Source organism: Saimiri boliviensis, chromosome X, assembly GCF_048565385.1.
Source record: "Saimiri boliviensis isolate mSaiBol1 chromosome X, mSaiBol1.pri, whole genome shotgun sequence".
NCBI lineage: Eukaryota > Metazoa > Chordata > Mammalia > Primates > Cebidae > Saimiri > Saimiri boliviensis.
The window spans coordinates 16786875-16812732 of NC_133470.1; the positions used below are offsets into that span (position 1 = coordinate 16786875).

The 25858-nt window shown below is 38.3% G+C and overlaps 1 protein-coding gene across 8 annotated transcripts in view; it reads right to left on the reverse strand.

Moving 5' to 3' along the window:
* The window catches only part of BCLAF3 (BCLAF1 and THRAP3 family member 3), a 76953-nt gene that overhangs the window by 16057 nt on the left and 35038 nt on the right, over nt 1–25858 (reverse strand). For 3 of the 8 annotated variants that reach the window (XM_039475695.2, XM_074391971.1, XM_074391970.1), the window contains 6 exons: nt 25692–25806; nt 24916–24979; nt 22374–22489; nt 8921–9035; nt 7305–7394; nt 1277–1432 (listed from right to left, as the gene is read on the reverse strand). In XM_039475695.2, coding sequence (XP_039331629.1) covers nt 1277–1432; nt 7305–7394; nt 8921–9035; nt 22374–22489; nt 24916–24979; nt 25692–25806 — 656 coding nt within the window. The remainder of the gene's footprint in view (nt 1–1276; nt 1433–7304; nt 7395–8920; nt 9036–22373; nt 22490–24915; nt 24980–25691; nt 25807–25858) is intronic. The other 5 variants (XM_039475691.2, XM_074391973.1, XM_074391972.1 and 2 more) reach the window with 5 other exon arrangements.

The window sequence follows — 25858 nt, forward strand, 5'->3', positions numbered from 1 at the left end:
TAAACCCAGGAGGCAGAGGTTTTAGTGAGCTAAGATTGTGCCACTGCACTTTGGCCTGAGCAATGGAGCAAAACTTCGTCTCAAAAAATTAAAAAAAGAGTTATTAACAAGTTTGGGGAGTTATAAAAAAACACATTAAGCATTAGCATAATGGAATCAACCTGAGTATCTATTAGTGGAAGAATGGATAAAGAAAATGTGTATATATACAATGGAATATCATGCAGCCTTAAAAAGAAGGAAATCCTGTCATTTATGACAACATGGATGAACCTGAAGGATACTATGTTAAGTGAAATAAGCCAGGTACACAAAGACAAATACCACATAATCTCACCTATATATAGAATCTAAAAAAAAGTCAAACTCATAGAAACAGAGTAAAATGGTGGTTACCAGAGGCTGGGGGGATTGGGAAGAAGTTGATCAAAATATCAACACAAAATTTCTGTTCCACAGGAGGAATACATTCACAAGATGTATTCTACATATCATGGTGACTATAGGTAATCACAATACATTGTACACTTGAAAATTGCTGAGAGAATAGATTTTAAGTGTTTTCAACACAAAAAAATAAGTATATGAGGTACTATGTTTTTAAATAGCTTGATTTAGCCATTCCGTAAAGTATACATATATCAAAACACCATGTTGAACACCATAAATATGTATAATTTTTACTTGTCAATTAAAAAAAGAAACTGAAAAAGAGCATATAATGGTGATGATTGCAAAACAGTGTTAATGAAATTAGTGTCACCGAACTGCATGTATTTAATGCCACTTAAAAATGGTTAAAACGGCAAATTTTATATTATATGTATTTTACCACAACAAAAAAATATATGAATGGGAAAAAGAGTTAGTGTATTCTGCCATTATGCACCCTTTGTATATATTAAGTTCAACAATTTTTTGGCACTCAGAAAATTCCCATTGTATAAGACTAAAATATATCAATTAAGAGGCTTTATCTGAGTTTCCATTTCAAAGATTAACCATACAATAGAAATTCTAAAGTCAAAAGTTCAGACAGCTAGTATATGCGAAGTATTTAAGGAATAATACCTAAAAGCATTTTAAGGTTGCACAATGTCACAACTGTATTACCATTACTCCCTGAAGTTCTTATGCAACTATCATGCAATAAGAACATTAAAAAACCCAGGTTGTTTCTTAAAATTAAATGAAAAACCAATTTATCTAATGAACATAGATAATTTAGGAGTTTAAAAGTCACTCAACATTTTTAAATCATCATAATTCAACTAACCTTTTTTTTCCTCATTAATCTTTCTCTGAATTTATGAGTGATAAATCCCCTTGGGCCAGTGAACCGTAAACGCTGATACTTAGCCTGAATGTACAAGCTCTTCTGTACCAGGCCTGATTTATAATTGGGCTGGCATCTGCCCCCTCTAAAGTTGCTCTGTGAAGGGAAAAAATGGAATTAAATGTTAAAACTACACCTTCCAAGTCTACTTTATTAGTAAACAGATGAGTGAGTGGCTGGGTGTGGTAGCTCATGCCTGTAATCCCAGCACTTTGGGAGACTGAGGCAAACTCCTCAAGTGGATGGCTTGAGGTCAGGAGTTTGAGACCAGCCTGGCCAACATGGTGAAACCCTGTCTCTATGGAAAATACAGAAATTAGCCAGGCGTGGTGGCGGGTGTCTGTAATCCTAGCTACTTGGGAGGCTAAGGCAGGAGAACTGCTTGAACCTGGGAGAGAGAGGTTGCAGCAAGCAACTGCTCTCTATGCTGGAAAAGCACAAAAGATCGCCACTGCACTCCAGCCTGGGTGGCAGAGTGAGGCCTTGTCTCAAAAACAAACAGCAGATGAAAACCTGTCTGGTACTTAGAGCTGTCCTGGATTCTAGGCCTTATAGATACTAAAAGAGAAAAAGTTAATGATGGTGAGAAAGTATGTTTCTCTCAAACTGGCTTCCTAGCTCATTTTGCATATCTATCTATCTATCTATCTATCTATCTATCTATCTATCTATCTATTTAATTTTTTATTCTTAGCTGGGCATGGTGGCTCAGGCCTGTAACCCCAGCTACTAAGGAGGCTGAGGTGGGAGGATAGCTTGAGTCTGGGAGGTAGAGGCTGTAGTAAGCTGTGATTGTGCCATCACACTCCAGCCTGGGTGACAGGGCAAGACCCTGACTCAAAAAAAAAAAATCTACATCATACCAAATTTAAAAAACAAGTTAAAAGAATTTGAGGGCGGGTACAGTGGCTCACACCTATAATTCCAGCACTTTCGGAGACTGAGGTGGGAGGATCACTTGAGGCCAGGAGTTCAAGATCAGCCTGGGCAACAGAGCGACACCCCATCTTTACAAAAAATAAAAGAAGAAAAGAATTTGAAACTAATTCTTGAAATTCACCATGCTAACAAAATAAAATTTTCAGAACCTCTAATGAACTAAAATTATTCTTCTGATTCATAGTGAAATCTATCAAATCCCAATGAAGGGAAAATATATAAACTATCAATATATATTTAAGGATCAAAAACTCATTTTATTTCTGTCAATAACCTTCAAACAAATCTTTCTTTGTCACAAAAGATCCATTACTTAAAAAGAACATTTCCTAGCCTGCATACTGTCCAGAAATTAGATAAGAAGACAATGAATATTTGTGTGTTTCCCACGTGGTTGATAAGAGAAACAGTCCCTTGTTAGTTCACTGCTGGGGGTGGGAGAGGAAAACAGACCTCAGTTTTGTCAGTCATGAACTGATCCCCTCCAAACCTTCCCAAACAATTCTCCAAATCTCCCTCCCTCACTCCCCCATATCACACACTGCTCGTGTCTGCCTGCATTTCCAAGCATCCTCCTAGAATAATCTAAAACAGATGGGAGCAGTGGCGCAAAGGTTCATAGATGGAGTCTATCTCTGCCCTGCTAAATCTTAAAACCTTAGCTACTTGCCAACTTAATGGAAGAAGCTGCATTAAGCTCTTGGCTATGAAAGGGATTTCTCACCCCAAATCATTCAATTAAATTCTCCTACAGAAAATAAATGTGAAGCCATATGAAGAAAAACCCTGGGCCAAATGAAACTTTTAACAAGACCAGTTCAACATAACTTAAACATTGGGAAATCTAATTCCAAGAAGTAGAGAGAGAGATGGTAGAGAAGGAAAGACTTCGGTGACCCAGCGTACTCTCAGGCATAGTAATTGTTCTGAGCTTGTTTAACAAAATTCATCCAGCGTACTCTCAGGCATAGTAATTGTTCTGAGCTTGTTTAACAAAATTCATACCTAATATTAAATGCAAAGTACAAAGAATAAACAGATCCACCTCTTTTCCTTCAGGGGCTGACAATTTAGCAGAGATGCTGGGTCTGAGCACCGGAGGGGCAGCTACTCCTTCTGATTTTGCCAACAGGAGTCTACCAAGATCCAGGAAAAGGGCTCTTCATGCTTGAAAAGCACAAAAGAGCATTTAGTTTGAATGGCACAAGCAGGAAGTCTTATTCTTCCATCTTGCCTCACCACTCAGGAGTTAAGAACTCAACCAGTGTTCATTTATTAGGTAGGTACAAAGGTCAGAATAAAAGCTGTGATTCTATATCTTTAAAATAGCAGCCATTGCATACTAAATTTCTTCCCAAATGTGTTTTTTTAATAAAATGAGAATTTTACTCACAAGATATATAAACTTTATTATCTGTTAATTTGTTTTCATCTTCCCAATTTTCTCAAGTAACCTAGTTACATATAAACGTTTCATCACAAAGTTGCGTGGGAAGAGTTTTGTCTTTAAATCAAATTATTTCTTCGCTTTCAATAAAAAACCTCCCCGAGTCACATTCCAACTACCACACGATCAGGGTCCAATCAAATGGATGAAGCTAGTAGTGGCCCCTTTTAGAATGTTTCAGGGAAAGAGTTTATTATTTGTAAACAATTAAGGCTGAAAACAGAAGCTAAAATTACAAGAGCAAACAAAAGCACATTTCTTTTATAGAAAGTTAGGGTCTGAATAAATATTTATACACTTTGACAGATACGATTCAAGACTTCTTTTTGAGATAAGAGTTTCACTCTGTCACCCAGGCTGAAGTATAGTAGGGCAATCTGCGCTCACTGCAACCTCTGCCTCCTGGATTCAAGCGATTTTCCTGCCTCAGCCTCCAGAGTAGCTGGGACCACAGGTACATGCCACCACGCCCAGCTAATTTTTGTATTTTTAGTAGACACAGGGTTTCACTATGTTGGCCAGGCTGGTCTCAAACTCCTGACCTCGAGTGATCTGTCTACCTCGGTTTCCCAAAGTGCTGGGATTACAGGTGTGAGCCACCATGCCCAGCCACATATGAGTCAAGATTTCCTCAACATGAAGAGCTAAACAATAATAACTCCTAAATAAACTATTATAAGGTTGAATACACTATTAACCTCTAAAGAAGTCAATAAAATTGTTTACAAACACTACAATAGCTGCATTAAATAATAACCCTCTTTAAACCCTACTTGTTTCCTCTTTGATAATAAAGTTCAGATTAACCAGCAACTAAAGCAATGCCAGAAGGAAAAGAGATTGAGTGAGTTTTTGTTGCTGGAGCTGCTGTTGCTTTTTAAAAAGAAGATAGTTATGAAGTTGTGAAAGGGGAGAACTGGCTGCACAAGACCCATAACATCAAAAATATTAATCTACTAATTTAGTGAAAGACAAAATGTATGCTAGACTGAATTACGGCTTTAAAATTGGAGCCTAATATATAGACATCTAAATAGAACAAGTACAATGTATAGGTTCTGTAATAATTTTCAAAGACTTGGCCATAGCAATTGATTTTATTCTTTTTGAAATTTAGTGTTTGGTTGATTTAAGTTCCATCCTCAGAATACTTAATAACAGGAAACAGATCATGAGCCATATTGGGAAAACAAATGCACAATGATGTATCACAATGGAGTGGTTAACAAAACTAAGTAGATTCCTCTTTCACAATTATTTCAGAAATGGGTATGTCACACATAATGAAGCACATAATTTTACAAAAAAAATATTTATGCCAGTCCTATTTTTCAATTCTTTTCTTAAGGCTACAGAAAATTTCATGTAAAACAGAATTATAATGAGACACTAATGTTAAGACTATCTGCACAAACTTGACACATCAGAGATAATCTTGAGACTGACAAGGTCCATTTCTACATGTCTTCTAAGGTTATTACTATCTGGCTTTGAACTAGTTCAATTCGTGTAAAAAGTAAATTTTAGCAAAATATTTCCTTTTTTCTTTTTTCTTTTCGGACAGGTTTTCTCACTGTGTCGCTGAGGCTTAGGGGAAGCAGCACAATCTCGGCTCATGGCAACCTCTTCCTCCCAGGCTGAAGCAATCCTCCTACCTCACCCTCCTGAGTAGCTGGGACTACAGGTGTATGCCACTATGCCCAGCTACTTTTTGTATTTTTTGTAGAGATGGGTTTTTGTCATGTTGCCCAGGTTGTTCTCAAACTCTCCTGAGGTCAAGTGATCCACCTGCCTCAGCCTCCCAAAGTGTTAGGATTACAGGTGTGAGCTACAATAGCCAGCCAAAATATTTCCTTTTCTTAGGAAGGATTATTTCTTCACACTATTTTACTACGAAGAATTGTACACTTCTAAGCATTCATGTAATATTATATAACTTTAAATGATTGTTCCACAGGTAATGTTATTACATATATCTTGAAAACACTTTTCTATGAATCAATGTTAAAGTATCTTCCCTTAAGGGAAAAAGGTAACAGGAAATAAATCTTACGATGATCTTAGAAAAATGCTATAATCAACTATATCTGACCAATGAGAACAACATGTAGGAAGCACTTAGATCTGAAAGCCCAAATATATTGTCTATAAGTTATGCAGACATCATATTTTCAGTTGATTTGATGCCCCATTACTCAAGAGACCAAAAGATATTATAAAACATGTATATATTCTATGGCCATAATTATTTTTAAAAACTTCATGTCACATGTGTTCTTAGGTACACAAACTATTTGCTAAAAATGTAATCTATTCAATGCCTACAAATTATGTTATTCTCATTGAATAAAATCTTTCAACATCTATAAATTTTGACTCTCAAGAAGCCAAGTATTAAAAGAAGATCACTCAACTACCCTTCTAATCCATAATTTTGGGATAGGGGATAGTTTATACTACTTTTCTGTTCATACTAACTTCCTCCTAATGAGCTAACTACTCTATCAAGCTTTCCTGCCACTTTTACACAAAAGGCTAAAATTCTTTCCTTTATTTAGAGGAGGGAGACAATATGAGTGGAAAAATATTAATAAAGTACCTATTATAGGCAAGAAATTGTCAAAATTGGTTTTAAAAGCACTTCAACTTTTGCAAGCGAGGTGACAGAAATATAATACCTTGGGCCAGGTGTGGTGGCTCATGCCTGTAATCCTAGCACTGTGGGAGGCCAAGGTGGGTGATCACTTGAGGTCAGGAGTTCGAGATAAGCCTGGCCTACATGGTGAAACCCTGTCTCTACCAAAACTACAAAAAATAGCTGGGCATGGTGACGCTTGCCTGTAATCCCAGCTACTTGGGTGGCTGAGGCGGGAGAATAGCTTGAACGAGGGAGGCGGAGGTTGCAGTGAGCCGAGATCACGTCACTGCACTCCAGCCTGGGCCACAGAGGAAGACTCTGTCTCAAAAAAAAAAAAAAAAAAAAAAGAAATATAATAATTCTTACTCCATATATTTGGGAGATGAGGTGTTCTAGATAATCAAACATATTGGTTGATTAAAAATTATCATTCACATCAGGCATAGATGTACAAATAATTAGAGTGTGATAAAATATGCTTTAACAAAGCTACTAGAACCAGAATCTTCCTGTGATGATACAGAAGGCCTCTGAGGGTTATGTGTCCATGGCAGAGTTTTTCAAACTGTGAATCTTGGAGAAAGCTTTACAGCTCTGCACATATATCTTAGAGGTAATGGTTCTAGCTTAAAGGGAGGGTCTACAACCTTGCCTGCCTCCCCACCTAGAGCCACTCCACCTGCATCTGTTTCATATATTTGTGTTTCCATGTAATATTTGGAACAGGATTCCCTGGTTAAAAAAAAAATAATTGAAAATCAAGTCCTAAGGAAAGGGGTTATCAATAAATTGATAATGGTTGACTATAAATGTCTAGAAATACTAGTTTATACCTACCATCTGAAAGCATATTACAAAAGAGCTCTTGATTTACTAACACTTAAAACATGATGTCCAAAGCATAAAACCAAAGCTGGAATTAAATGGAAAACAACACTCAATACCTTAAAAGGTCTTACTCTTGTGTTTCGGTGGTTTCCCTCAACCTCAAATGGTTTGTGAGTAATTATGTCTTTTCTCTGCGTAGTATAATTCTGCATGAAAAAAGTGGTAGTATGGGTTAACAGCCTTAAAACTTATTTTAAAAGCTTGTTTTACCATTATAAAACACATTTTAAATGTACAGGATTAAGAACAGAAAGCAGAGAGCAGGGAGCTTAGCTGTAGGAGCACATACACATCTCCTCCTTAACCCATGCTAACTTGACCCTTGACCCTTGACTAATGTGATCCATGCTAGTTTGTGAGGGGCCAGGATCATTTATGCCTGTAACAATCATAAAAAATACTCGTATATAACATAATGGGTGGATTTGAGAAAATGGATGATACATCTAGCATTGATTCAGGCACCTAGGAGAGAAATAAACACATTACTATCAGGAGTTGCTAAAGGGTTCCTACTGCCTAAGTAGAACACAAATCCTCAACATTGCAGGATGCAGGTTTTTGCTGACTCAGGTAACTGATTTGAGGTGATGCTCTTGCCATGGCTAGAAAAGTATCAGAAATAAGAGAAAGAACTACATTAGTAAGTCTGTAACTGTAAAGAACCTAAATTCTCTGGTGGAAAGAGAAAAGGTGGGGTCCATTCTCAAGATGATTTTCTTTTTCTAAAATCGACAGTCTTATCACCTTCTATTATTTCTACTTTCTGTGGAGTCTGGCCAGACTGTACTAGGTAACTGCTGACATAGGAGGGAGAACTGTACTAGGTAACTGCTGACATGGCTCCCAGTGATCCTACCAATTATCCCTCCTTTTAAGCGTGGGCAAGACCTAGGAACTTACTTCTTGCAAGAAGAATATGGTAAAGGATGAGATTTTACTTGTGAAATTAGGTTACCGACTCTGGCTTCCATCTTTCTTACCATTACTTGCCTGTTCTTACGGAAGCTAGCTGCCATTTTGTGAGCTGCCCTATAAAAAGGCAAATCTTTAAGACAGAAAGTAGATTAGTGGTTGGCTGGGGGTGGCAACGGGCAGTAATGAAACAGGCATGAGGGCTCATATTGGGTAGTGAAAATATGCCAAAACTGGACTATGGTGACGGTTGCACATGTTGGTTAATTTACTAAAAATCATTAAATGGTACCCCTAAAATGGGTGAATTTTATGGTATGTAAATTATGCCTTAATAAATATGTTCGAAAAGATCTTAAGAGTTGTTCTCAAATCATATTTTGAATTTTTTTCTTTTATTATTATTATTTTTTGTAGGGATGCGGTCTAGCCATGTTGCCCAGGCTGGTCTTGAACTCCTCGGCTCAAGCAATCCTCCTGCCTAGCCTCCCAAAGTGCTAGGATTACAAGCATGAGCCACTGCACCTAGCCCCCCAAAAAATCTTAAGAGAGCTAGATTTATGAAATTAATCCAGTAAAGTCCTATTAAATCAAGTAAGAGATGACCATTTCTTCTGTCATAATAACTTTAAGCATCAACAGAATCTTATGTACTTAATGAACAGTTACAAAAATGAAAAATATTTGTTATTCCTGTACATTTTGATATATTGGAGAAGAAATTATAAAAATGAAAATTTTGGAACTGCAATCTTACCATGTAAGGTTTTTCAATAAATTTTCTAAAATTTGATTTTATAAAATGTGTGGGTGTTTGGAATCCATCAGTATGAATATCCTTTACCTTTGAAAAACTGGAATTCTGATCATCCCTAATAAAGAAAGAGAGAAAATAAGAATATTTTATTAGCATACCTTTTTCCAACAAATAAACAAGAATAATTTTTAAAGCCCCTTCAGAGACAATTAAAATAGCACAAGAATAAAATCTCAGTGATCTGTTACTACTAAAATTACAAATTATAGTCATTAGGGCTAAGCCCCTCATTTTCCAACAAATATTGAGCTAAGTTGGAAGTTAGCAATGGGGAAAAAACACTCCTTGGACCAGGGTTCTCAATCTGGAGTCCAAGGACAGGCTTCCTGGCGGCTGTAACCCCTGAAACCATATGTGAAATGTGTGTTCTGAGGAAAGATGATTACTGTCGTAGAACCTTTGGTAGCATTGCCCCTCCTACCCCTCTTGCCGACAGGCTCTCACTGGTAGAAGCACCAATGGCTCAAGACCCAGCCCATTTATCAGAGGCAAGGTGTACGACTGGCTCAAGGTCCCCTCACTGGCAGAGGCCTCCACAGCAGCGAAGGATAGCCTCCTCTATCCCATCATCACCAGGTTCTGAGGCCACAAAGGGCTCTTCTCAGGCAGCCCTATCCCAGAGGGAGGTCCTTCCTTGGGCTCTTCCTCCGATCCCTAAAGCCTCATTTCCACAGCGCTTGGGGATTCCTCTCCTTGTCACATCCTGCATCTCTCCACAATGCTTCTCAGCCCCTTCCTGTGTCTTCCCCAGGCCTACCTTCAGTCTTTCCCATGGATTCCCCATTGGCGACAAGATAACATCCATGCTCCTCATCATAATCCCCATCTCCCCAACAGGCACACTGAGCTTCGGGAATTTTTATTTTATTTTATTTATTTTTACTACTATTATTATTTTGAGACAGGGTCTCGCTCTGTCACCCAGGCTGGAGTGCAATGATGCAATTCTCGACTCACTGCAACCTCTGTTTCCTGAGTTCAAGCGATTCTCCTGCCTCAGCCTCCCGAGTAGCTGGGATTATAGGCACATGTCATCACACCCAGCTAATCTTTTGTATTTTTAGTAGAGACGGAGTTTCTCCATATTGGCAAGGCTGGTCTTGAACTCCTGACCTCAAGTGATCCATCCACCTCAGCCTCCCAAAGTGCTGGGGTTACAGGCATGGGCTAACACGCCCAGCCGGGAATATTGAAGTACACGTGGTTCCCGGGACACAGCAATCTCTCCTGCTTCTATACCTTTGCATGCACAGTTCCTTCTGTGACCATTTCCATCTACTCAGATTCACTTAAAGATTTAGATCCATTTGTATCTCTTCAAGGAAGAGTTTCCTAAACCCCTCTGAGGTGGACTAGGTACTCCCTGCTATGTGCGCATGTAGCATTTTGGGGTCTTAACACCTATCACTCCATATTTGTAACTACTGGTATACCTGTCTGTTTAATGGAACAAGCTGCTATTCCTTCAGAGGAAGCACTGCAGATGGTTCATTTTGTGGCCTCAGCTCTGATCCCAGAATCGGACATGGAATAGACACTCAAGGTTTTTTTAAATGTTAAAAAGGCCTATGTTTTGTCAAAATGCTCACAATAGTAAGTCAAAAGAGTAAGATGCAAAGCTTTTATTGAGGATAATTTCAATTATTTAAAATATATACATATGTGCCCAGAAAAAATAAATGACAAGAAGTGTACTAAATATTAACAGTGGGCACCTCTGGTAAAATTAGGAATGACTTATTTTTTGATTTTATATTTTATTATATTTTCCCAGATGATTACCATTAGCATGTATGACTACTTCTACAAACGAAGAAATAGATTTTAAAAAATTCTCTTTGCAAAGCCTATACCTGATAAGGGAGCTGTATCCAGAATATATAAAGAACTTCTACATTTCAACAATAAAAAGACTTTATTTGACTTTAAAATGGGCAAATGATTTGAATAGAAATTTCTCCGAAGACATACCAATGGCCAATAAGCACATGGGAAGATGCTCAACATCATTAGTCAGAGTAATGCAAATCAAAACCACAATACTTTACACTAACTAGGATGACTATAAGCAAAAAGATGACAATACCAATATTCATAACAGCACTATTTACAATAGCCAAAGGGTGTAAGCAATACAAATGTCCACAAACAGAAAAACAGATAAACAAAATGTAGTATAGCCATACAATGGAATATTATTCAGCCTTAAAAGAGAATGATTTTTTTTTAAAGGAATGAAATTCTGATACATGATACAACGTGGACTGACCCTGAAGACACTATGCTAAGTGAAAGAAGCCAGATACAAAAGGACAAATATCATCTGACTCTACTGAGATACCCAGAATAGGCAAATTCACAGACAGAAAGAATAGAGGTTACCAGAAGCTGCAGAGAGGAGAGAATGAGTAGTTACTGTTTAATGGAAACAGAGTTTGTTTGTGAAGATGAGAAAGTTCTGGAAATGGATAGTGGTGATGATTGTAAAACACTGTGAATGTACTCAATGCCAATGAATTTTACACTTAAAAATGGTTAAAATGGCTGGGTGCAGTGGCTCACACCTGTAATCTCAGCACTGTGGGAGGTCACGGCAGGCAGATCACCTGAGGTCAGGAGTTCAAGACCAGCCTGGTCAACATGGTGAAACCCCATCTCTACTAAAAATACAAAAAAGTAGCTGGGCATGGTGGTGGGTACCTATAATCCCAGCTACTTGGGAGGCTGAGGCAGGAGAATTGCTTGAACCTAGGAAGCAGAGGTTGCAGTGAGCTGAGATCACACCATTGCACTCCAGCCTGGGTGACACAGTGAAACTCCATCTCAAAAAAAAAAAAAAAAAAAAAAAGGTAAATATAAGATATGTATATTTTGCCACAAGACAAAAATTAAATCCTTTGATATTTGATTTTTGACCAGGCAAATGAATGCTCAGATTAAAGAACCTATTTCCCAGCCACCCTGCAGCTAGGCATGGCCATGGTACTAAATTTTGGCCAAGTTTTCATGTATAAATTTCAGAAAATCTTTAAAGAAAGGCTAGAATGAAGCCATGATAGGTAGAGCACAAATACCCATCTTGGACCATGAGGCAGACACTACATACAGAGGATATGGGAGGAACAAGATCTAAGCAGCCTGGTTCCCTGATGCATCCACTCTACTGGGTCAATCCTATCACGTAGATTTCCTACCACTAATCTTTTTATTACCTGAGAAGGAAATACTTTTTTCTCTAGCTTTTACAGTCCATTCTCCACCCAGCAACCAGAATGATTTAAGTGAGATTATGTCTCTTCTTTTAAAATTTAAGTGAGATTATGTCTCTTCTCTGGTTAGAACCCAAAATGTTTTCTAACTTCATCCAGAATAAAATACAAAGCCTTCATGTCCTTCAGTCCTTCAATCCTTTGTGATTGGCCTCATCTACTAACTCTCTTCCTTTTCTACCTTGTCACAACCCCACTGTCCCCCTTCTATTCCTTAAACAAAAGCAGGCATAAGCCTGTCTGAAGTTCTTTGCTTTTGCTGTTCCCTCTCTTGAAATACTATCCCCTCAAATAACCCTATGGCTAACTCGCTCACTTAATTCACAACGCAGCTACATTTTTAAAAAAGTCTTAAGTGTACTCCATGACCACCATAAATAAAATCGTATCACACATATCATTCTTTGCTATTAAATTTCCTCTTCTGCCTTATTTTCACCTATCATTCCACTGACATGTATTTATTTTCTTCTGCCTTCTATCATTGAATTATAAGCAACATGAAGACAAAGGTTTGTGTATAGTTTTTCACTATATCCCCAGTCCTTAGAAGAGTAACTACAACAAAGAAATCAATATATAAATATCTGTTAACTACATAAATACAATCTTTATAAAGTTCACTCTACTTCAGTATAGATTATGATTGCTGCAATAGCAAGAAAAAAACTGATGTTTTCCCGTAACTTGCCTAGCTAAAACAATGGTCTGTCCTTCCAAATCCTTGTTTAAAAATAAAAATAAAAAATAAAACAAATTCTTGGCAATCTGATGTCCTCTTCAAGTCCACTGATACTATTTTTAAGCTACTTTATCAATCACACTCCATACCTATGTAATAAAACATCTCAATTACATTGTAGGAAACTTAATCGCTCCAGTTAGAAAAGGCAGAAATAGTGTGTTAGGAGAAAACATGGAGAAATCAGGGTAAGAAACGGATAAGAAATGGAAGCAAATACAGACTGTCCCCAACTTACGATGATTTGACCTAGAATTTTTTTACTTTACAATGGGTTATCAGGACGTTGCCCTATCATAAGTTGAGGAGCACCTGTAGAGAACAGACAGGTCTTAGAGACTGGACAGAATCCCCCAAGTGTTAGGCTTGCTTGTGAAAGATCCTAAGGCACCAGGGAATAGTCACCCAAATCTAAATGCATTACAATTTAGGTATCCTCTGTCCTGTCTACTCCTTTGGAAATTCTTCGTTCATTCATTCAACAGATAATAAACTGAGCTCAGGGCAGTAGGGATACAACAGTGAGCAACACAAAGAGGCTGCATACAATCTTTTGAGGGAAAACCACACAGGTGAGAAATCACATCCTATGACTTATGATTTAATCATGTTTCATTTCTTTTGAATTTCTGTGGAAACTACCCTGACTTGATTTTAAAAGTTTATATAAAAGCATAATATGTAATGAGGTCAATTTTTATAAGCTGAATTTCAAGATAAAAGGATAAAATATTTTTCTTATTTAAATAAGGAAACTGAATTAGGATAAACTGAGAGATTAATAACAAGAGTTGGTGAGGATGTGGAGCAACTAGACCCTTCACATGCTGCTGGTAGAAATGTAAAATAGTGCAGCCACTTTGGAAGACAGTCTGGCAGTTCCTCAAAAAGTTAAACATAGAGTTACCATCAAACTCATCAATTCCACTCCTAGCTATATACTGAAAAGAAATGAAAACAGGTATCTGCACGAAAACTTGCACACAAATGTTCACAGCACAGTTATTCACAACAGATAAAAAGTGGAAACAACCCAAATGTCCATTAACTGGTGAATGGATAAACAAAATACAATATAGCCATACAATGGAATATTATTCAGCTATTAATAAGAATTCTTGGTGGAGGATCCAAGATGGCTGAATAGGAACAGCTATGGAGTCCAGTTCCCAGGGAGAACAATGCAGAGGGTGAGTGATCACCACATTTCCAAACGAGTTATTACTGCCCACAGATGAGGAGAGTCCCAGGCTGAAAAGCGTCATGAGTTTCCAGCATGGCTGTTTCAGCCAGTGCAGCGGGTCTCCACACAAAAATTAACACAAATCTGGGCAGCCATTTTAACTGGCGCCTGGAATACCTGGGACACATAGCCACCCATTCAACTGAAAAAAGTGGGGCTGAAACAGGGAGCCAGGCGATCTGGCTGAGCGGGTCCCACCCCCACAAAGACCAGCAATCTGAAATGCTCTATACTGAGTTTTGCAGCAAGTGCAGCTGAACCCAGGACAGTCCAGCTCTGTTGGGGAAAGGGCGTCCACCATTACCGAGGCAGTCTACCATTACCGAGGCAGTCCGCCATTACCAAGGCAATCTGCCATTACTGAGGCAGACTACCATAACTGAGGCAGTTCTAACTATACCTGTATAAATAAAACCACAAGGAAGTTCACACAGCAGCTGGGCAGAGCCCACAGCAGCTCAGCAACATCTCTGCTGGCAAACTGTGACTAGGCTACCTCCTAGCTGGGCAGGGCATCTCTGAAAAAGGGCAGCAGCACATCAGAAACTTATAAATAAAGCCCCACCTTCCCAGGACAGAGCACCTGGGGAAAAAGGCAGTTATGAGTTCCGCTGCAGCAGACTTAAACGTACCTGCCCAGCATCTCTGAACAGAACAACGGAGCTCACAGCTCAGCACTTGAGCTCCTATAAGGGAGAGACTGTCTCCTCAAGCAGCTCCCTGACTCCTGTATATCCAAAGAGACACCTCATAAAGGAGAGCTGAGACTGATATCTGGCAGGTAACCTTCTGGGATGAAGATAACAGAAGAAAAAACTGTCAGCAACCCTTATTGTTCTGTAGCCGCTGCAGATGATCCCCAGGCAAGCAGGGTCTGAAGTGGACCTCCTGAAGTGGACCTACAGCAGAGGGGCCTGACTGTTAGAAGAAAAACTAAAAAACTGAAAGAAATAACTTTAACATCAACAAAAAGGACGTCCACTCAGAGATCCCATCCGAAAGTCACCAACTACAAAGACAACAGATAGATAAATCCACGAAGATGTTTGATAGGTGTACCTGAATGTGACAGAGAGAATCAATCCAAGCTGGAAAACACTCTTCAGTGGTGTTCTCTGTATTTCCTGGACTTGAATATTTCAAGTCCAGGAAATACAGAGAACATCACAAAGATATTCCTCAAGAAGAGCACTCACAAGGGACATAATCATCAGATTCACCAGGGTTAAAATGAAGGAAAAAATGCTAAGGGTAGCCAGAGAGAAAGGTCAGGTAACCCACAAAGGGAAGCCCATCAGACTCACAGTGGGTCTCTCAGCAGAAACCCAACAAGTCAGAAGAGAGTGGGGGCCAATATTCAACGTCCTTAAAGAAAAGAACTTTCAATCTAGAATTTTATATCCAGCTAAACTAAGAGTCATAAGCAAAGGGAAAATTAAATCCTTTACAGACAAGCAATTGCTGAGAGATTTGGTCACCACCAGACCTGCCTTACAAGAGCTCCTGAAAGAAGTACTAAATATAGAAAGGAACAACCAGTACCAGCCACTCCAAAAACGTACCAAATGGTAAACAGCATTGACACAATGAAGAAACTGCATCAACTAAAGGGCAAAACAACCAGCTAGCATCCAAATGGCAGGATCAAATTCACACGTTAACAATATTAACCTTAAACGTAAATGGGCTAAATGCCCCAATCAAAAGACACAGACTGGCAAATTGGATAAAAAGTCAAAACCCATCAGTGTGCTGTATCCTGGAAACCCATCTCACGTGCAAGGACACACATAGGCTCAAAATAAAGCAATGGAGGAAGATTTACCAAGCAAATAGAGAGCAAAAAAAAGCAGGGGTTGCAATCCTAGTCTCTGATAAAAAAGACTTTAAACAAAGACCAAAAGAGACAAAGAAGGGCATTACATAATGGTAAAAGGATCAATGCAACAAGAAGAGCTAACGATCCTAAATATGTATGCACCCAATACATAAAGCAAGTTATGTATAAATCAGGAGCACCCAGATACATAAAGCAAGTTCTTAACAACCTACAAAGAGACTTAGACTCCCACACCATAACAGTGGGAGACTTTAACACTTCACTGTCAATATTAGGTAGATCAACGAGACAGAAAATTAACAAGGATATCCAGGACTTGAACTCAAATCTGGATCAAGCAAACCTAATAGACATCTACAGAACTCTCCACCCCAAATCCATAAAATATACATTCTTCTCAGCACCACATTGCACCTACTCTAAAATTGACCACATAATTGGAAGTAAATCACTCCTTAGCAAATACAAAAGAACAGAAATCATAACAAACAGTCTCTCAGACCACAGTGCAATCAAATTAGAACTCAGGATTAAGAAACTAACACAGAACCGCACAACTTCATAGAAACTGAACAACTGCCTCCTGAATGTCGACTGGATAAACAATGATGAAGGCAGAAATAAAGATGTTCTTTGAAACCAACAAGAACAAAGACACAACATACCAGAATCTCTGGGACACATTTAAAGCAGTGTCTAGAGGAAGATTTACAGCAATAAATGCCCACATGAGAGGCAAGGAAAGATATAAAATTGACACCCTATCATCAAAATTGAAAGAGCTAGAGGAGCAAGATCAAAAAAACTCAAAAACTAGCAGAAGACAAGAAATAACTAAGATCAGATCTGAACTAAAGGAGATAGAGATTCAAAAAACCCTTCAAAAAATCAATAAATCCAGGAGCTGGTTTTTTGAAAAGATCAACAAAATAGACAGACTGCTAGCCAGATTAATAAAAAAGAAGAGAGAAGAATCAAATAGATGCAATAAAAAATGATAAAGGGGATATCACCACCGATTCCACAGAAATACAAACTACCATCAGAGATTACTACAAACAATTCTATGCACATAAACCAGTAAACATGGAAGAAATGGATAAATTCCTGGACACTTGCACCCTCCCAAGCCTAAACCAGGAAGAAGTTGAAACCCTGGATAGACCAATAACAAAGTCTGAAGTTGAGGCAGCAACTAATAGCCTACCAACCAAAAAAAGCCCAGGTCCAGATGAGTTCACAGCTGAATTCTACCAGACATACAAAGAGGAGCTAGAACCACTCTTTCTGAAACTATTCCAAACAATCCAAAAAGGGGGAGTCATTTTATGAGACCAACATCATCCTGATACCAAAATCCAGCAAAGACTCAACAAAAAAAGAAAACTTCAGGCCAATATATATGATGAACATTCATGCAAAAATCTTCAATAAAATACTGGCAAATGGATTGCAACAGCACATCAAAAAGCTTATCCATCATGATCAAGTAGGCTTCATCCTGGGGATGCAAGGCTGGTTCAGCACACAAAAGTCTATAAACATAATCCACCATATAAACAGAACCAAAGACAAAAACCACATGATCATCTCAGTAGATGCAGAGAAGGCCTTCGACAAACTTCAACAGCCCTTTATGCTAAAAACTCTTGATCAACTAGGTATTGAAGGAACATACCTCAAAATAATAAAAGCTATTTACAACAAACCAACAGCCAATATTATACAGAATGGGCAAAAACTGGAAGCATTCCCTTTGAAATCTGGCACTAGACAAGGATGCCCTCTCTCACCACTCCTACTCAATATAGTATTGGAAGTTCTAGCCAGAGCAATTATGCAAGAAAAAAAATAAAGGGTATTCAATTAGGAAAAGAGGAAGTCAAATTGTCTCTATTTGCAGATGACCTGATTGTATATTTAGAAGACCCTATAATCTCAGCCCAAAATCTCCTTAAGATAAGCAACTTCAGCAAAGTCTCAGGATACAAAATCAATGTGCAGAAATCACAAGCATTCCTATGTACCAATAACAGACTTAAAGAGAGCCAAATCAAGAATGAACTGCCATTCACAATTGCTACAAAGAGAATAAAATACCTAGGAATACAATTAACAAAGGATGTAAACGACCTTTTCAAGGAGAACTACCAACCACTGCTCAAGGAAATAAGAGAGGATACAAACAGATAGAAAAACATTCCATGCTCATAGTTAGGAAGAATCAGTATCGTGAAAATGGCCATACTGCCCAAAGTAATTTATAGATTCAGCGGTATCCCCATCAACCTACCTATTACCCTCTTCACAGAACTGGGAAAAAAACCACCTTAAACCTCATATGGAACCAAAAGAGACCCCACATAGCTAAAACAATCCTAAAGAACAACAACAAAAAAAGCTGGAGGCATCATGCTACCTGACTTCAAACTATACCACAAGGCTACAATAATCAAAACAGCATGGTACTGGTACCAAAACAGAGATCTAGACCAATGGAACAGAACAGAGGCCTCGGAGCCAACGCCACACATCTACAACCATCTGATCTTTGACAAACCTCACAAAAACAAGCAATGGGGAAATGATTCCCTGTTTAATAAATGGTGTTGGGAAAACTGGCTAGCCATGTGCAGAAAGCAGAAACTGGACACCTTCCTGACACCTTACACTGAAATTAACTCCAGATGGATTAAAAACTTAAACATAAGACCTAACACCATAAAAACCCTAGAAGAAAGTCTATGCAAAACCATTCAGGACATAGGGATAGGCAAGGACTTCATGACTAAAACACCAAAAGCATTGGCAACAAAAGCCAAAATAGACAAATGGTATCTAATCAAACTACAGAGCTTCTGTACAGCAAAAGAAACAATCATTAGAGTGAACCGGCAACCAACAGAACGGGAAAAAATTTTTGCAATCTACCCATCTGACAAAGGGTTAATATCCAGAATCTACAAAGAACTAAAACAAATTTACAAGAAAAAAACAAACAAAACCATTCAAAAGTGGGTGAAGGACATGAACAGACACTTTTCAAAAGAAGACATACATGAGGCCAACAAACATGAAAAAATGCTCATCATCACTGGTCATTAGAGAAATGCAAATCAAAACCATATTGAAATACCATCTCACACCAGTTAGAATGGCAATCAGTAAAAAATCTGGAGACAACAGATGCTAGAGAGGATGTGGAGAGATAGGAACACTTTTACACTGTTGGTGGGAGTGTAAATTAGTTCCACCATTGTGGAAGACAGTGTAGTGATTCCTCAAGGACCTAGAAATAGAAATTCCATTTGACCCAGCAATCCCATTACTGGGTATATATCCAAAGGATTATCAATCATTCTATTATAAAGACACATGCACACGTATGTTCATTGTGGCACTGTTTACCATAGCAAAGACCTGGAACCAACCCAAATGCCCATTGATGATAGACTGGACAAGGAAAATGTGGCACATATACACCATGGAATACTATGCAGCCATAAAAAACAATGAGTTTGTGTCCTTTGTAGGGACACGGATGAACCTGGAAACCATCATTCTCAGCAAACTGACACAAGAACAGAAAATCAAACATCATATGTTCTCACTCATAAGTGGGTGTTGAACAATGAAAACACATGGACACAGGGAGGGGAGCATCACACACTGAGGTCTGTTGTGGGGAAACAGGGGAGGGACAGCAGGGGACAGGGAGGCTGGGGAGGGACAACATGGGGAGAAATGCCAGATATAGGTGATGGGGGGATGGAGGCAGCAAACCACATTGCCATGTATGTACCTATGCAACAATCCTGCATGTTCTGCACATGTACCCCAGAACCCAAGGTGGGTTAAAATATATATATATATATATATATATTTATAATATAAAATATATATAACATAAAATATATATATTTATGTTAAAATATATATATTTATTAAATTCTCATGCTATAATATAGATGAGCATTAAAAACATTACGCTATAGGAAAGAAGTCAATTACAAGAGGCCACATATTATATTATTGTGTTTATATGAAATGTCAATGTCAGACCAGGTGTGGTGGCTCACACCTGTACTCCCGGCACTTTGGCATGCCAAGGTGGGTGGGTTGCTTGAGCACAGGAGTTTGAGACCAGCCTGGGCAGCATGGTGAAACCCCGTCTCTACAATAAAATACGAAAAATTAGCCAGGTGTAGTGGCATGAACCTGTGGTCCCAGCTACTCAGGAGGCCGAGGTGGGAGAATCATCTGAGCCTCATGGGAGGTTGAGGTTGCAGTGAGCTGTGATTGTACCCCTGTACTCCACCCTGAGTGACAGAGAGAGAATCTGTCTCAAAAAAGAAAAATAAAAAAAAGGAATATATGAAATGTCAAGATTAGACAAATCCATAGGTACAGAAAATAGAACAGTGGTTGCCAGGGGCTAAAGGGGAAGGAGAAATGGGGCAGGGAGTGGCAGCTAATGGGTAGAGGGCTCACTTTCGGGGTGATGAAATGTTTTGGAATTAGACAGTAGTGGTGGTTGCATAAGTTCGTGAACATGTTAAAAACTACTGAATTGCTTACTTTCGCAGGATGAATGTTAAGTAATGTCTCACTTTTAAAACCTCCTCATAGCTCCACTACACCACACCAACTACCCAATACAAATAAAATAATCTGACAGACCCAGCAAAAGACACTTTATAGGAACCCATCCTTGCACATTACCACACTGTCCTCAAAGCTAGCATTAATAATACTTAACACTGACCAGCTACTCTACCTTACAGTCATCACTTTACTTAATCTTAACCACCACTGTGAGGTAAGTACCACTCTTATCCCTCCTTTACAGATGAAGAAACAGAGACAAAATAACTTGCCCAAAGTCAGTCATATAGCTAGGAATCTAGGAGCCAGGGACTGAACTCAGGTCCAACTCCAATGCTCAGATTCATAATCACATCAAAGGGTAAAGATACATCCTAAAGCCTGTTATGGTGTTTAAAATATGATGACTGTCTTAAATCTGTTTTTAAAATCCTGTTTCTTGATACTCTGGGTTTCTTACACTTGTTGAGTCAAGGATAGCATGACAGAGAGCTTGTGTCATTAAGGAGCTGAGTCATGTCATGCATTAACCATATCATATTAGAAGACTGGAGACTTTCACCCAGCAAGGGAGAAGATTTTTATTCTTGCATTTTCAATTGTTTTATATGCCTCAACACATTGTTGCACCATGTTTTAGTTAGTCCTGAACTTGATCAGAATCAAGTCCATGTATTTTGACCTAGTTAGCCACAGAATTAAGTTAAAAGTCTTAGCAATTTGATACCAAAGATTATAGAAAAACAATTAGCACTGTCTCCTCACAGTCATATAGTCTCACTTTTTGGGAGATCCAAATAGTATAAGAACTCAAGTGAACTGGAAATGTTGTCCTGTTCAATTATACCTCATAATCATATGGGACCCCTGAGTTGCCATGAGTTCCATCCACATAGTGTTCAGAACTAGAGATAAACTGGGGTTGATCTAGACTACTAAGAGCCCATAAACAGAGGTATGAGGTTGAGAAAGAAAAATCTTACTGAGGATCTATTTGCCATGTATGACATAAGTACTTCACATGTGCCAGCTCGTTTAATATTCATAACTGTCACACAGCATAAATTGATTTTAACATCATTTTACAGATGACGAGGCTCCAGAGACTAAGCAAATTTGTCCAAGATCGTTCACCTTGCAAACAGAGAGATGAGATTCAAACCTAGGTCTCCTCTGCATTTTCAATTATACCTGCCTCAATTTCATGGACGACATCCACAAAATGTGGACTTTTTTCACTTGTTGTCAGTACAGTTATCCACAATTATCCAGTATAGATATTCACAAAGAGTCCTAAAAGATAACTGTACTGACTTCAGGAAACGTTCTACGATTCAAAGACTAACCCAGAATCTAAAGGGCAGAATGTATCAGAGTTTCTATCATCTAAAGCCAAACAGTCCGTAAACTTGCTGGTCCTGCCTCCTCCTAATACTCTAAAAGTAATTACACTTCTCTTCAGAATTATGAAGACCTCAAATACTCACCTACCCCATAGTTTTTGTTGTTTAAATCAAACCGCATATTATAATCACTGAATAACTTGGAAACATTTTAATAGATTTCACTTAAACATGTAAGATGGATTTGAAGGAACAAATCCTTATATTAAAAATTATCATCACACAAAAAATAAAAAATATGGTAAAACCCAAAGCTCCCTGATAACAGGATGTTTTTCATTTACTGATTACCTCTCTGCAGCACTAGCTATGTGAAAAATGTGCTCATCTTCATTCTGTAACCGTTCTTTTCGCCTTCTTTCAATGTCATGTCGTAGGTCATTTGGATCTATTATTTTGACCAGAGTCTAAGGAATTTTGACAGAAGACAAACCATTGACATTACTGTTAGTTGCATAAAGATCGTATCTAACAAGAACCTTAAGTCCTAGATAAGTTACCTTGTATTCATCCTGCTAATGGTATTGTAAACTGATACAAATATTTTGAGACACAATTGATAATAAACAGTCAGAAAAGTTCCTAATATTGAACCAAGAATCCCACTTTTGAGAGTCTAACTCAAAGAAAAGGTTATCTATCTAAATAGATTCAAAACATTATATTTAAAATAACAAAAATAGAAGCAACTTAAATGTAAAAAAAAAAAAAAAGAGGAAGGGAAGAATGAGTAAATAAATCATGGTAAACTTAAGTCAAAAGAATAATGTACAATCATTTAACTTATGGTAAAAAAAAAAAAAAAAAAAGACTGTAGAAGTCAACATAGAAAAGCGCTTATTGAAAAAAGTTAACTAGGCCAGGTGCAGCTCATGCCTTAATCCCAGCCCTTTGGGAGGCTGAGATGAGCAGATCACTTGAATAGGAGTTCAAGACCAGCCTGGCCAACATGGGGAAACCCTATCTCTACTAAAAATACAAAATTAGCTGGGCATGGTGACAAGTGCCTGTAATCTCAGCTACTTGGGAAGCTGAGGCAGGAGAATAGCTTGAATCTGGCAGTTGGAGGTTTCAGTGAGCTGAGATTGCACCACTGCACTGCAGCCTGGGAGACAGAGAGAGACTCTGTCTCAAAAAAAGAAAAGAAAAGATAAGAAAAAAGTTAATTAAAATTTTAAAAGGGCCGGGCACAGTGGCTCAAGCCTGTAATCCCAGCACTTTGGGAGGCCGAGGCGGGTGGATCACAAGGTCAAGAGATCGAGACCATTTTGGTCAACAAGGTGAAACCCCATCTCTACTAAAAATACATAAAAAATTAGCTGGGCATGGTGGTGTGTGCCTGTAATCCCAGCTACTCAGGAGTCTGAGACAGGAGAATTGCCTGAACCCAGGAGGCGGAGGTTGCAGTGAGCCGAGATCGTGCCATTGCACTCCAGCCTGCTGGGTAACAAGAGCGAAACTCTGTCTCAAAAAAAAAAAAAAAAAAAAAAACAACTTTAAAAGGGCCAGGTGCACTGGCTCATGCCTGTAATCCTGGCACTTTGGAAGGCCGAGGCAGGTGGATCCCTTGAGGTCAGGCGTTCAAGACCAGCCTGGGCAACATGGAAAAACCCTGTCTCTACAAAAAATATAAAAATTAGCCGGGCATGGTGGTGCATGTCTGCAGTCCTAGCTACTTAGGAGGCTGAGGTGGGAGGATGGCTTGAGCCCAGGAGGTCAAGGCTGAAGTGAGCCACGATTGTGCCACTGCACTCCAGCCCAGGTGAGACCAGGACTTGTCTCAAAACAAAACTTAAAAAGCCTTAATCACAAAAGGTCAAGGCAAATTCAGAGATTTTACATAAAGCAATGTTATGGATCAAGTAAAAGAAAAAAGCATACAAAACTACATAGACTATGATAGTGACTATGTTAAAATGCAAGATATAAGACTGCCAGAAAAGATGATCAAATAATATTTTATGTTAAATGACTGACTTACAGGTGATTTAAAAAAATCCTCAGATTTTTTATAAGTTGATTATAGGACTTTGATGATTAGAAATTATCTGAAAATATCATTTGTTCAACAAATTCATCTATCTCCCTAAATTCAATAAAAATTATAATCATTTCAGAAGTAAAAAAATTATTTATATATTCTATCAGAAATGTATTAAAATATCTCCTCCACAAAAACTCTTTATTCTCAATGAATAAATTAGCAGTTCTTTTAGAACTTGATATAATTCTTCTAAAACAAGAGCCAGTTTTCTTCCCTCCTGGCTAGTCAAGACAGTCTAATTAGCAAAGAAATGAGAGGTAGGAGGGGAGGTGTCGGGTGGGAACCACACACAACACATGAATAAAGAAATTTAGTCCCTTCTTTCCCTTATTCTGCTAGTTCATATTCCCCAGAATGTTTCGTACATTCTGCAGTAAACAGAAGGGCAATATCAAATGAAATTTCGTTCCTGTGCATTCATTCCATGTACAATTTTAAAATATATTTCATATGATTGCTTTGAAAACAATAGGTATCTAACATACTTTCCACAAGCTTTACAGTGCGGAGTTTGGGGATGAATATCAAATGCTGTAATTTCGTATCAATTTTACCAAGCTGTTATCCTTAGGGATTGTCCCTCTTAGGGAATATTTTTGTCTTTTGTCAGTATTCTCACTCTAACCTGGTTGATAGTCAGAATCACCTGAAGACCTTTTAAATTTCAGATTAATTTTAATCCTTCTTCTTCATGTACTTTAACTCCCTTTTCTCTCCCAACCACCATTCCCTTTGCCATTAGTATACCAACAATAAGATAATTTATCAACAAAAATTGTATTCACTAACCTGTTCTGATTCATATATCGCAGCTTGTTTACTCTGAAGCTCAGCCAAAGACATATCTATTCTCCTAAAATAATAAAGGCATTTTACGATTAAATGATTATGTTATACACTGATACCTTGATTCTACTATTACAGAATGGAATTTAAAATGAAGCTAGTATGTTTTCGAGAAAGCAAAAGAAACTTGCTACCAGCTAGTTTTTCACCTATATGGCAGTCTCCCAGGATATACATATCCTGTGAACCACATTACAGGGAAGCTTTGGTGGTTCTCAAATCACTAGTTTGCGTAACCTCAAACTTTGCTCTGATGATATACTGCATTCTCACATGTACTCAACTCAGCTCACAAGACAGGGTGCACCACCTGCTCCAACAAGTGCCAACAGAAGACACATGGTTTCATCTGGCTGCCCTCAGAATGGCCAAAAAGCAACCACGATATCAATGGCTTGACAACTGTCTTTCACTCTTCTACTAAAGACCTCAGGAAGCAATTACTATAGACAGCAGAATCAAAGTTTGGGTAAGTAAGCATTTTCAAAGTCCTACACATTTAAAAAATGCTAGTCAATGTTTTCAATGAAACCTACTCATTCCATCAAAGTGCAGTGGCCAGTACCTGCTTCGGTTAGTCCTATTTTTGTGCAGGAAATGCAATCCTAGAGTCTACAGCAAGCCCAGGTGAGCAGATTCAGAAGGCAGCACCTTCCCAAATCTTTTCTGAGGTTTATCCCTATGAGTTAAATGCGTATAATATGGTAATCAATCATTACCTGTGAATTTCTGGATCTGAATTCAATGTAATTTCATTTGTATCTGCCTTGTGTATATCTTGCATTGTTGAGAAACGCTCATGTAAAGTAATGCCAGGTGATGGAAAATAATTTGCTGAAAAAGGAAACAAACAGTTTTATCTCAATGTAAAGCTGATTTCACTTAA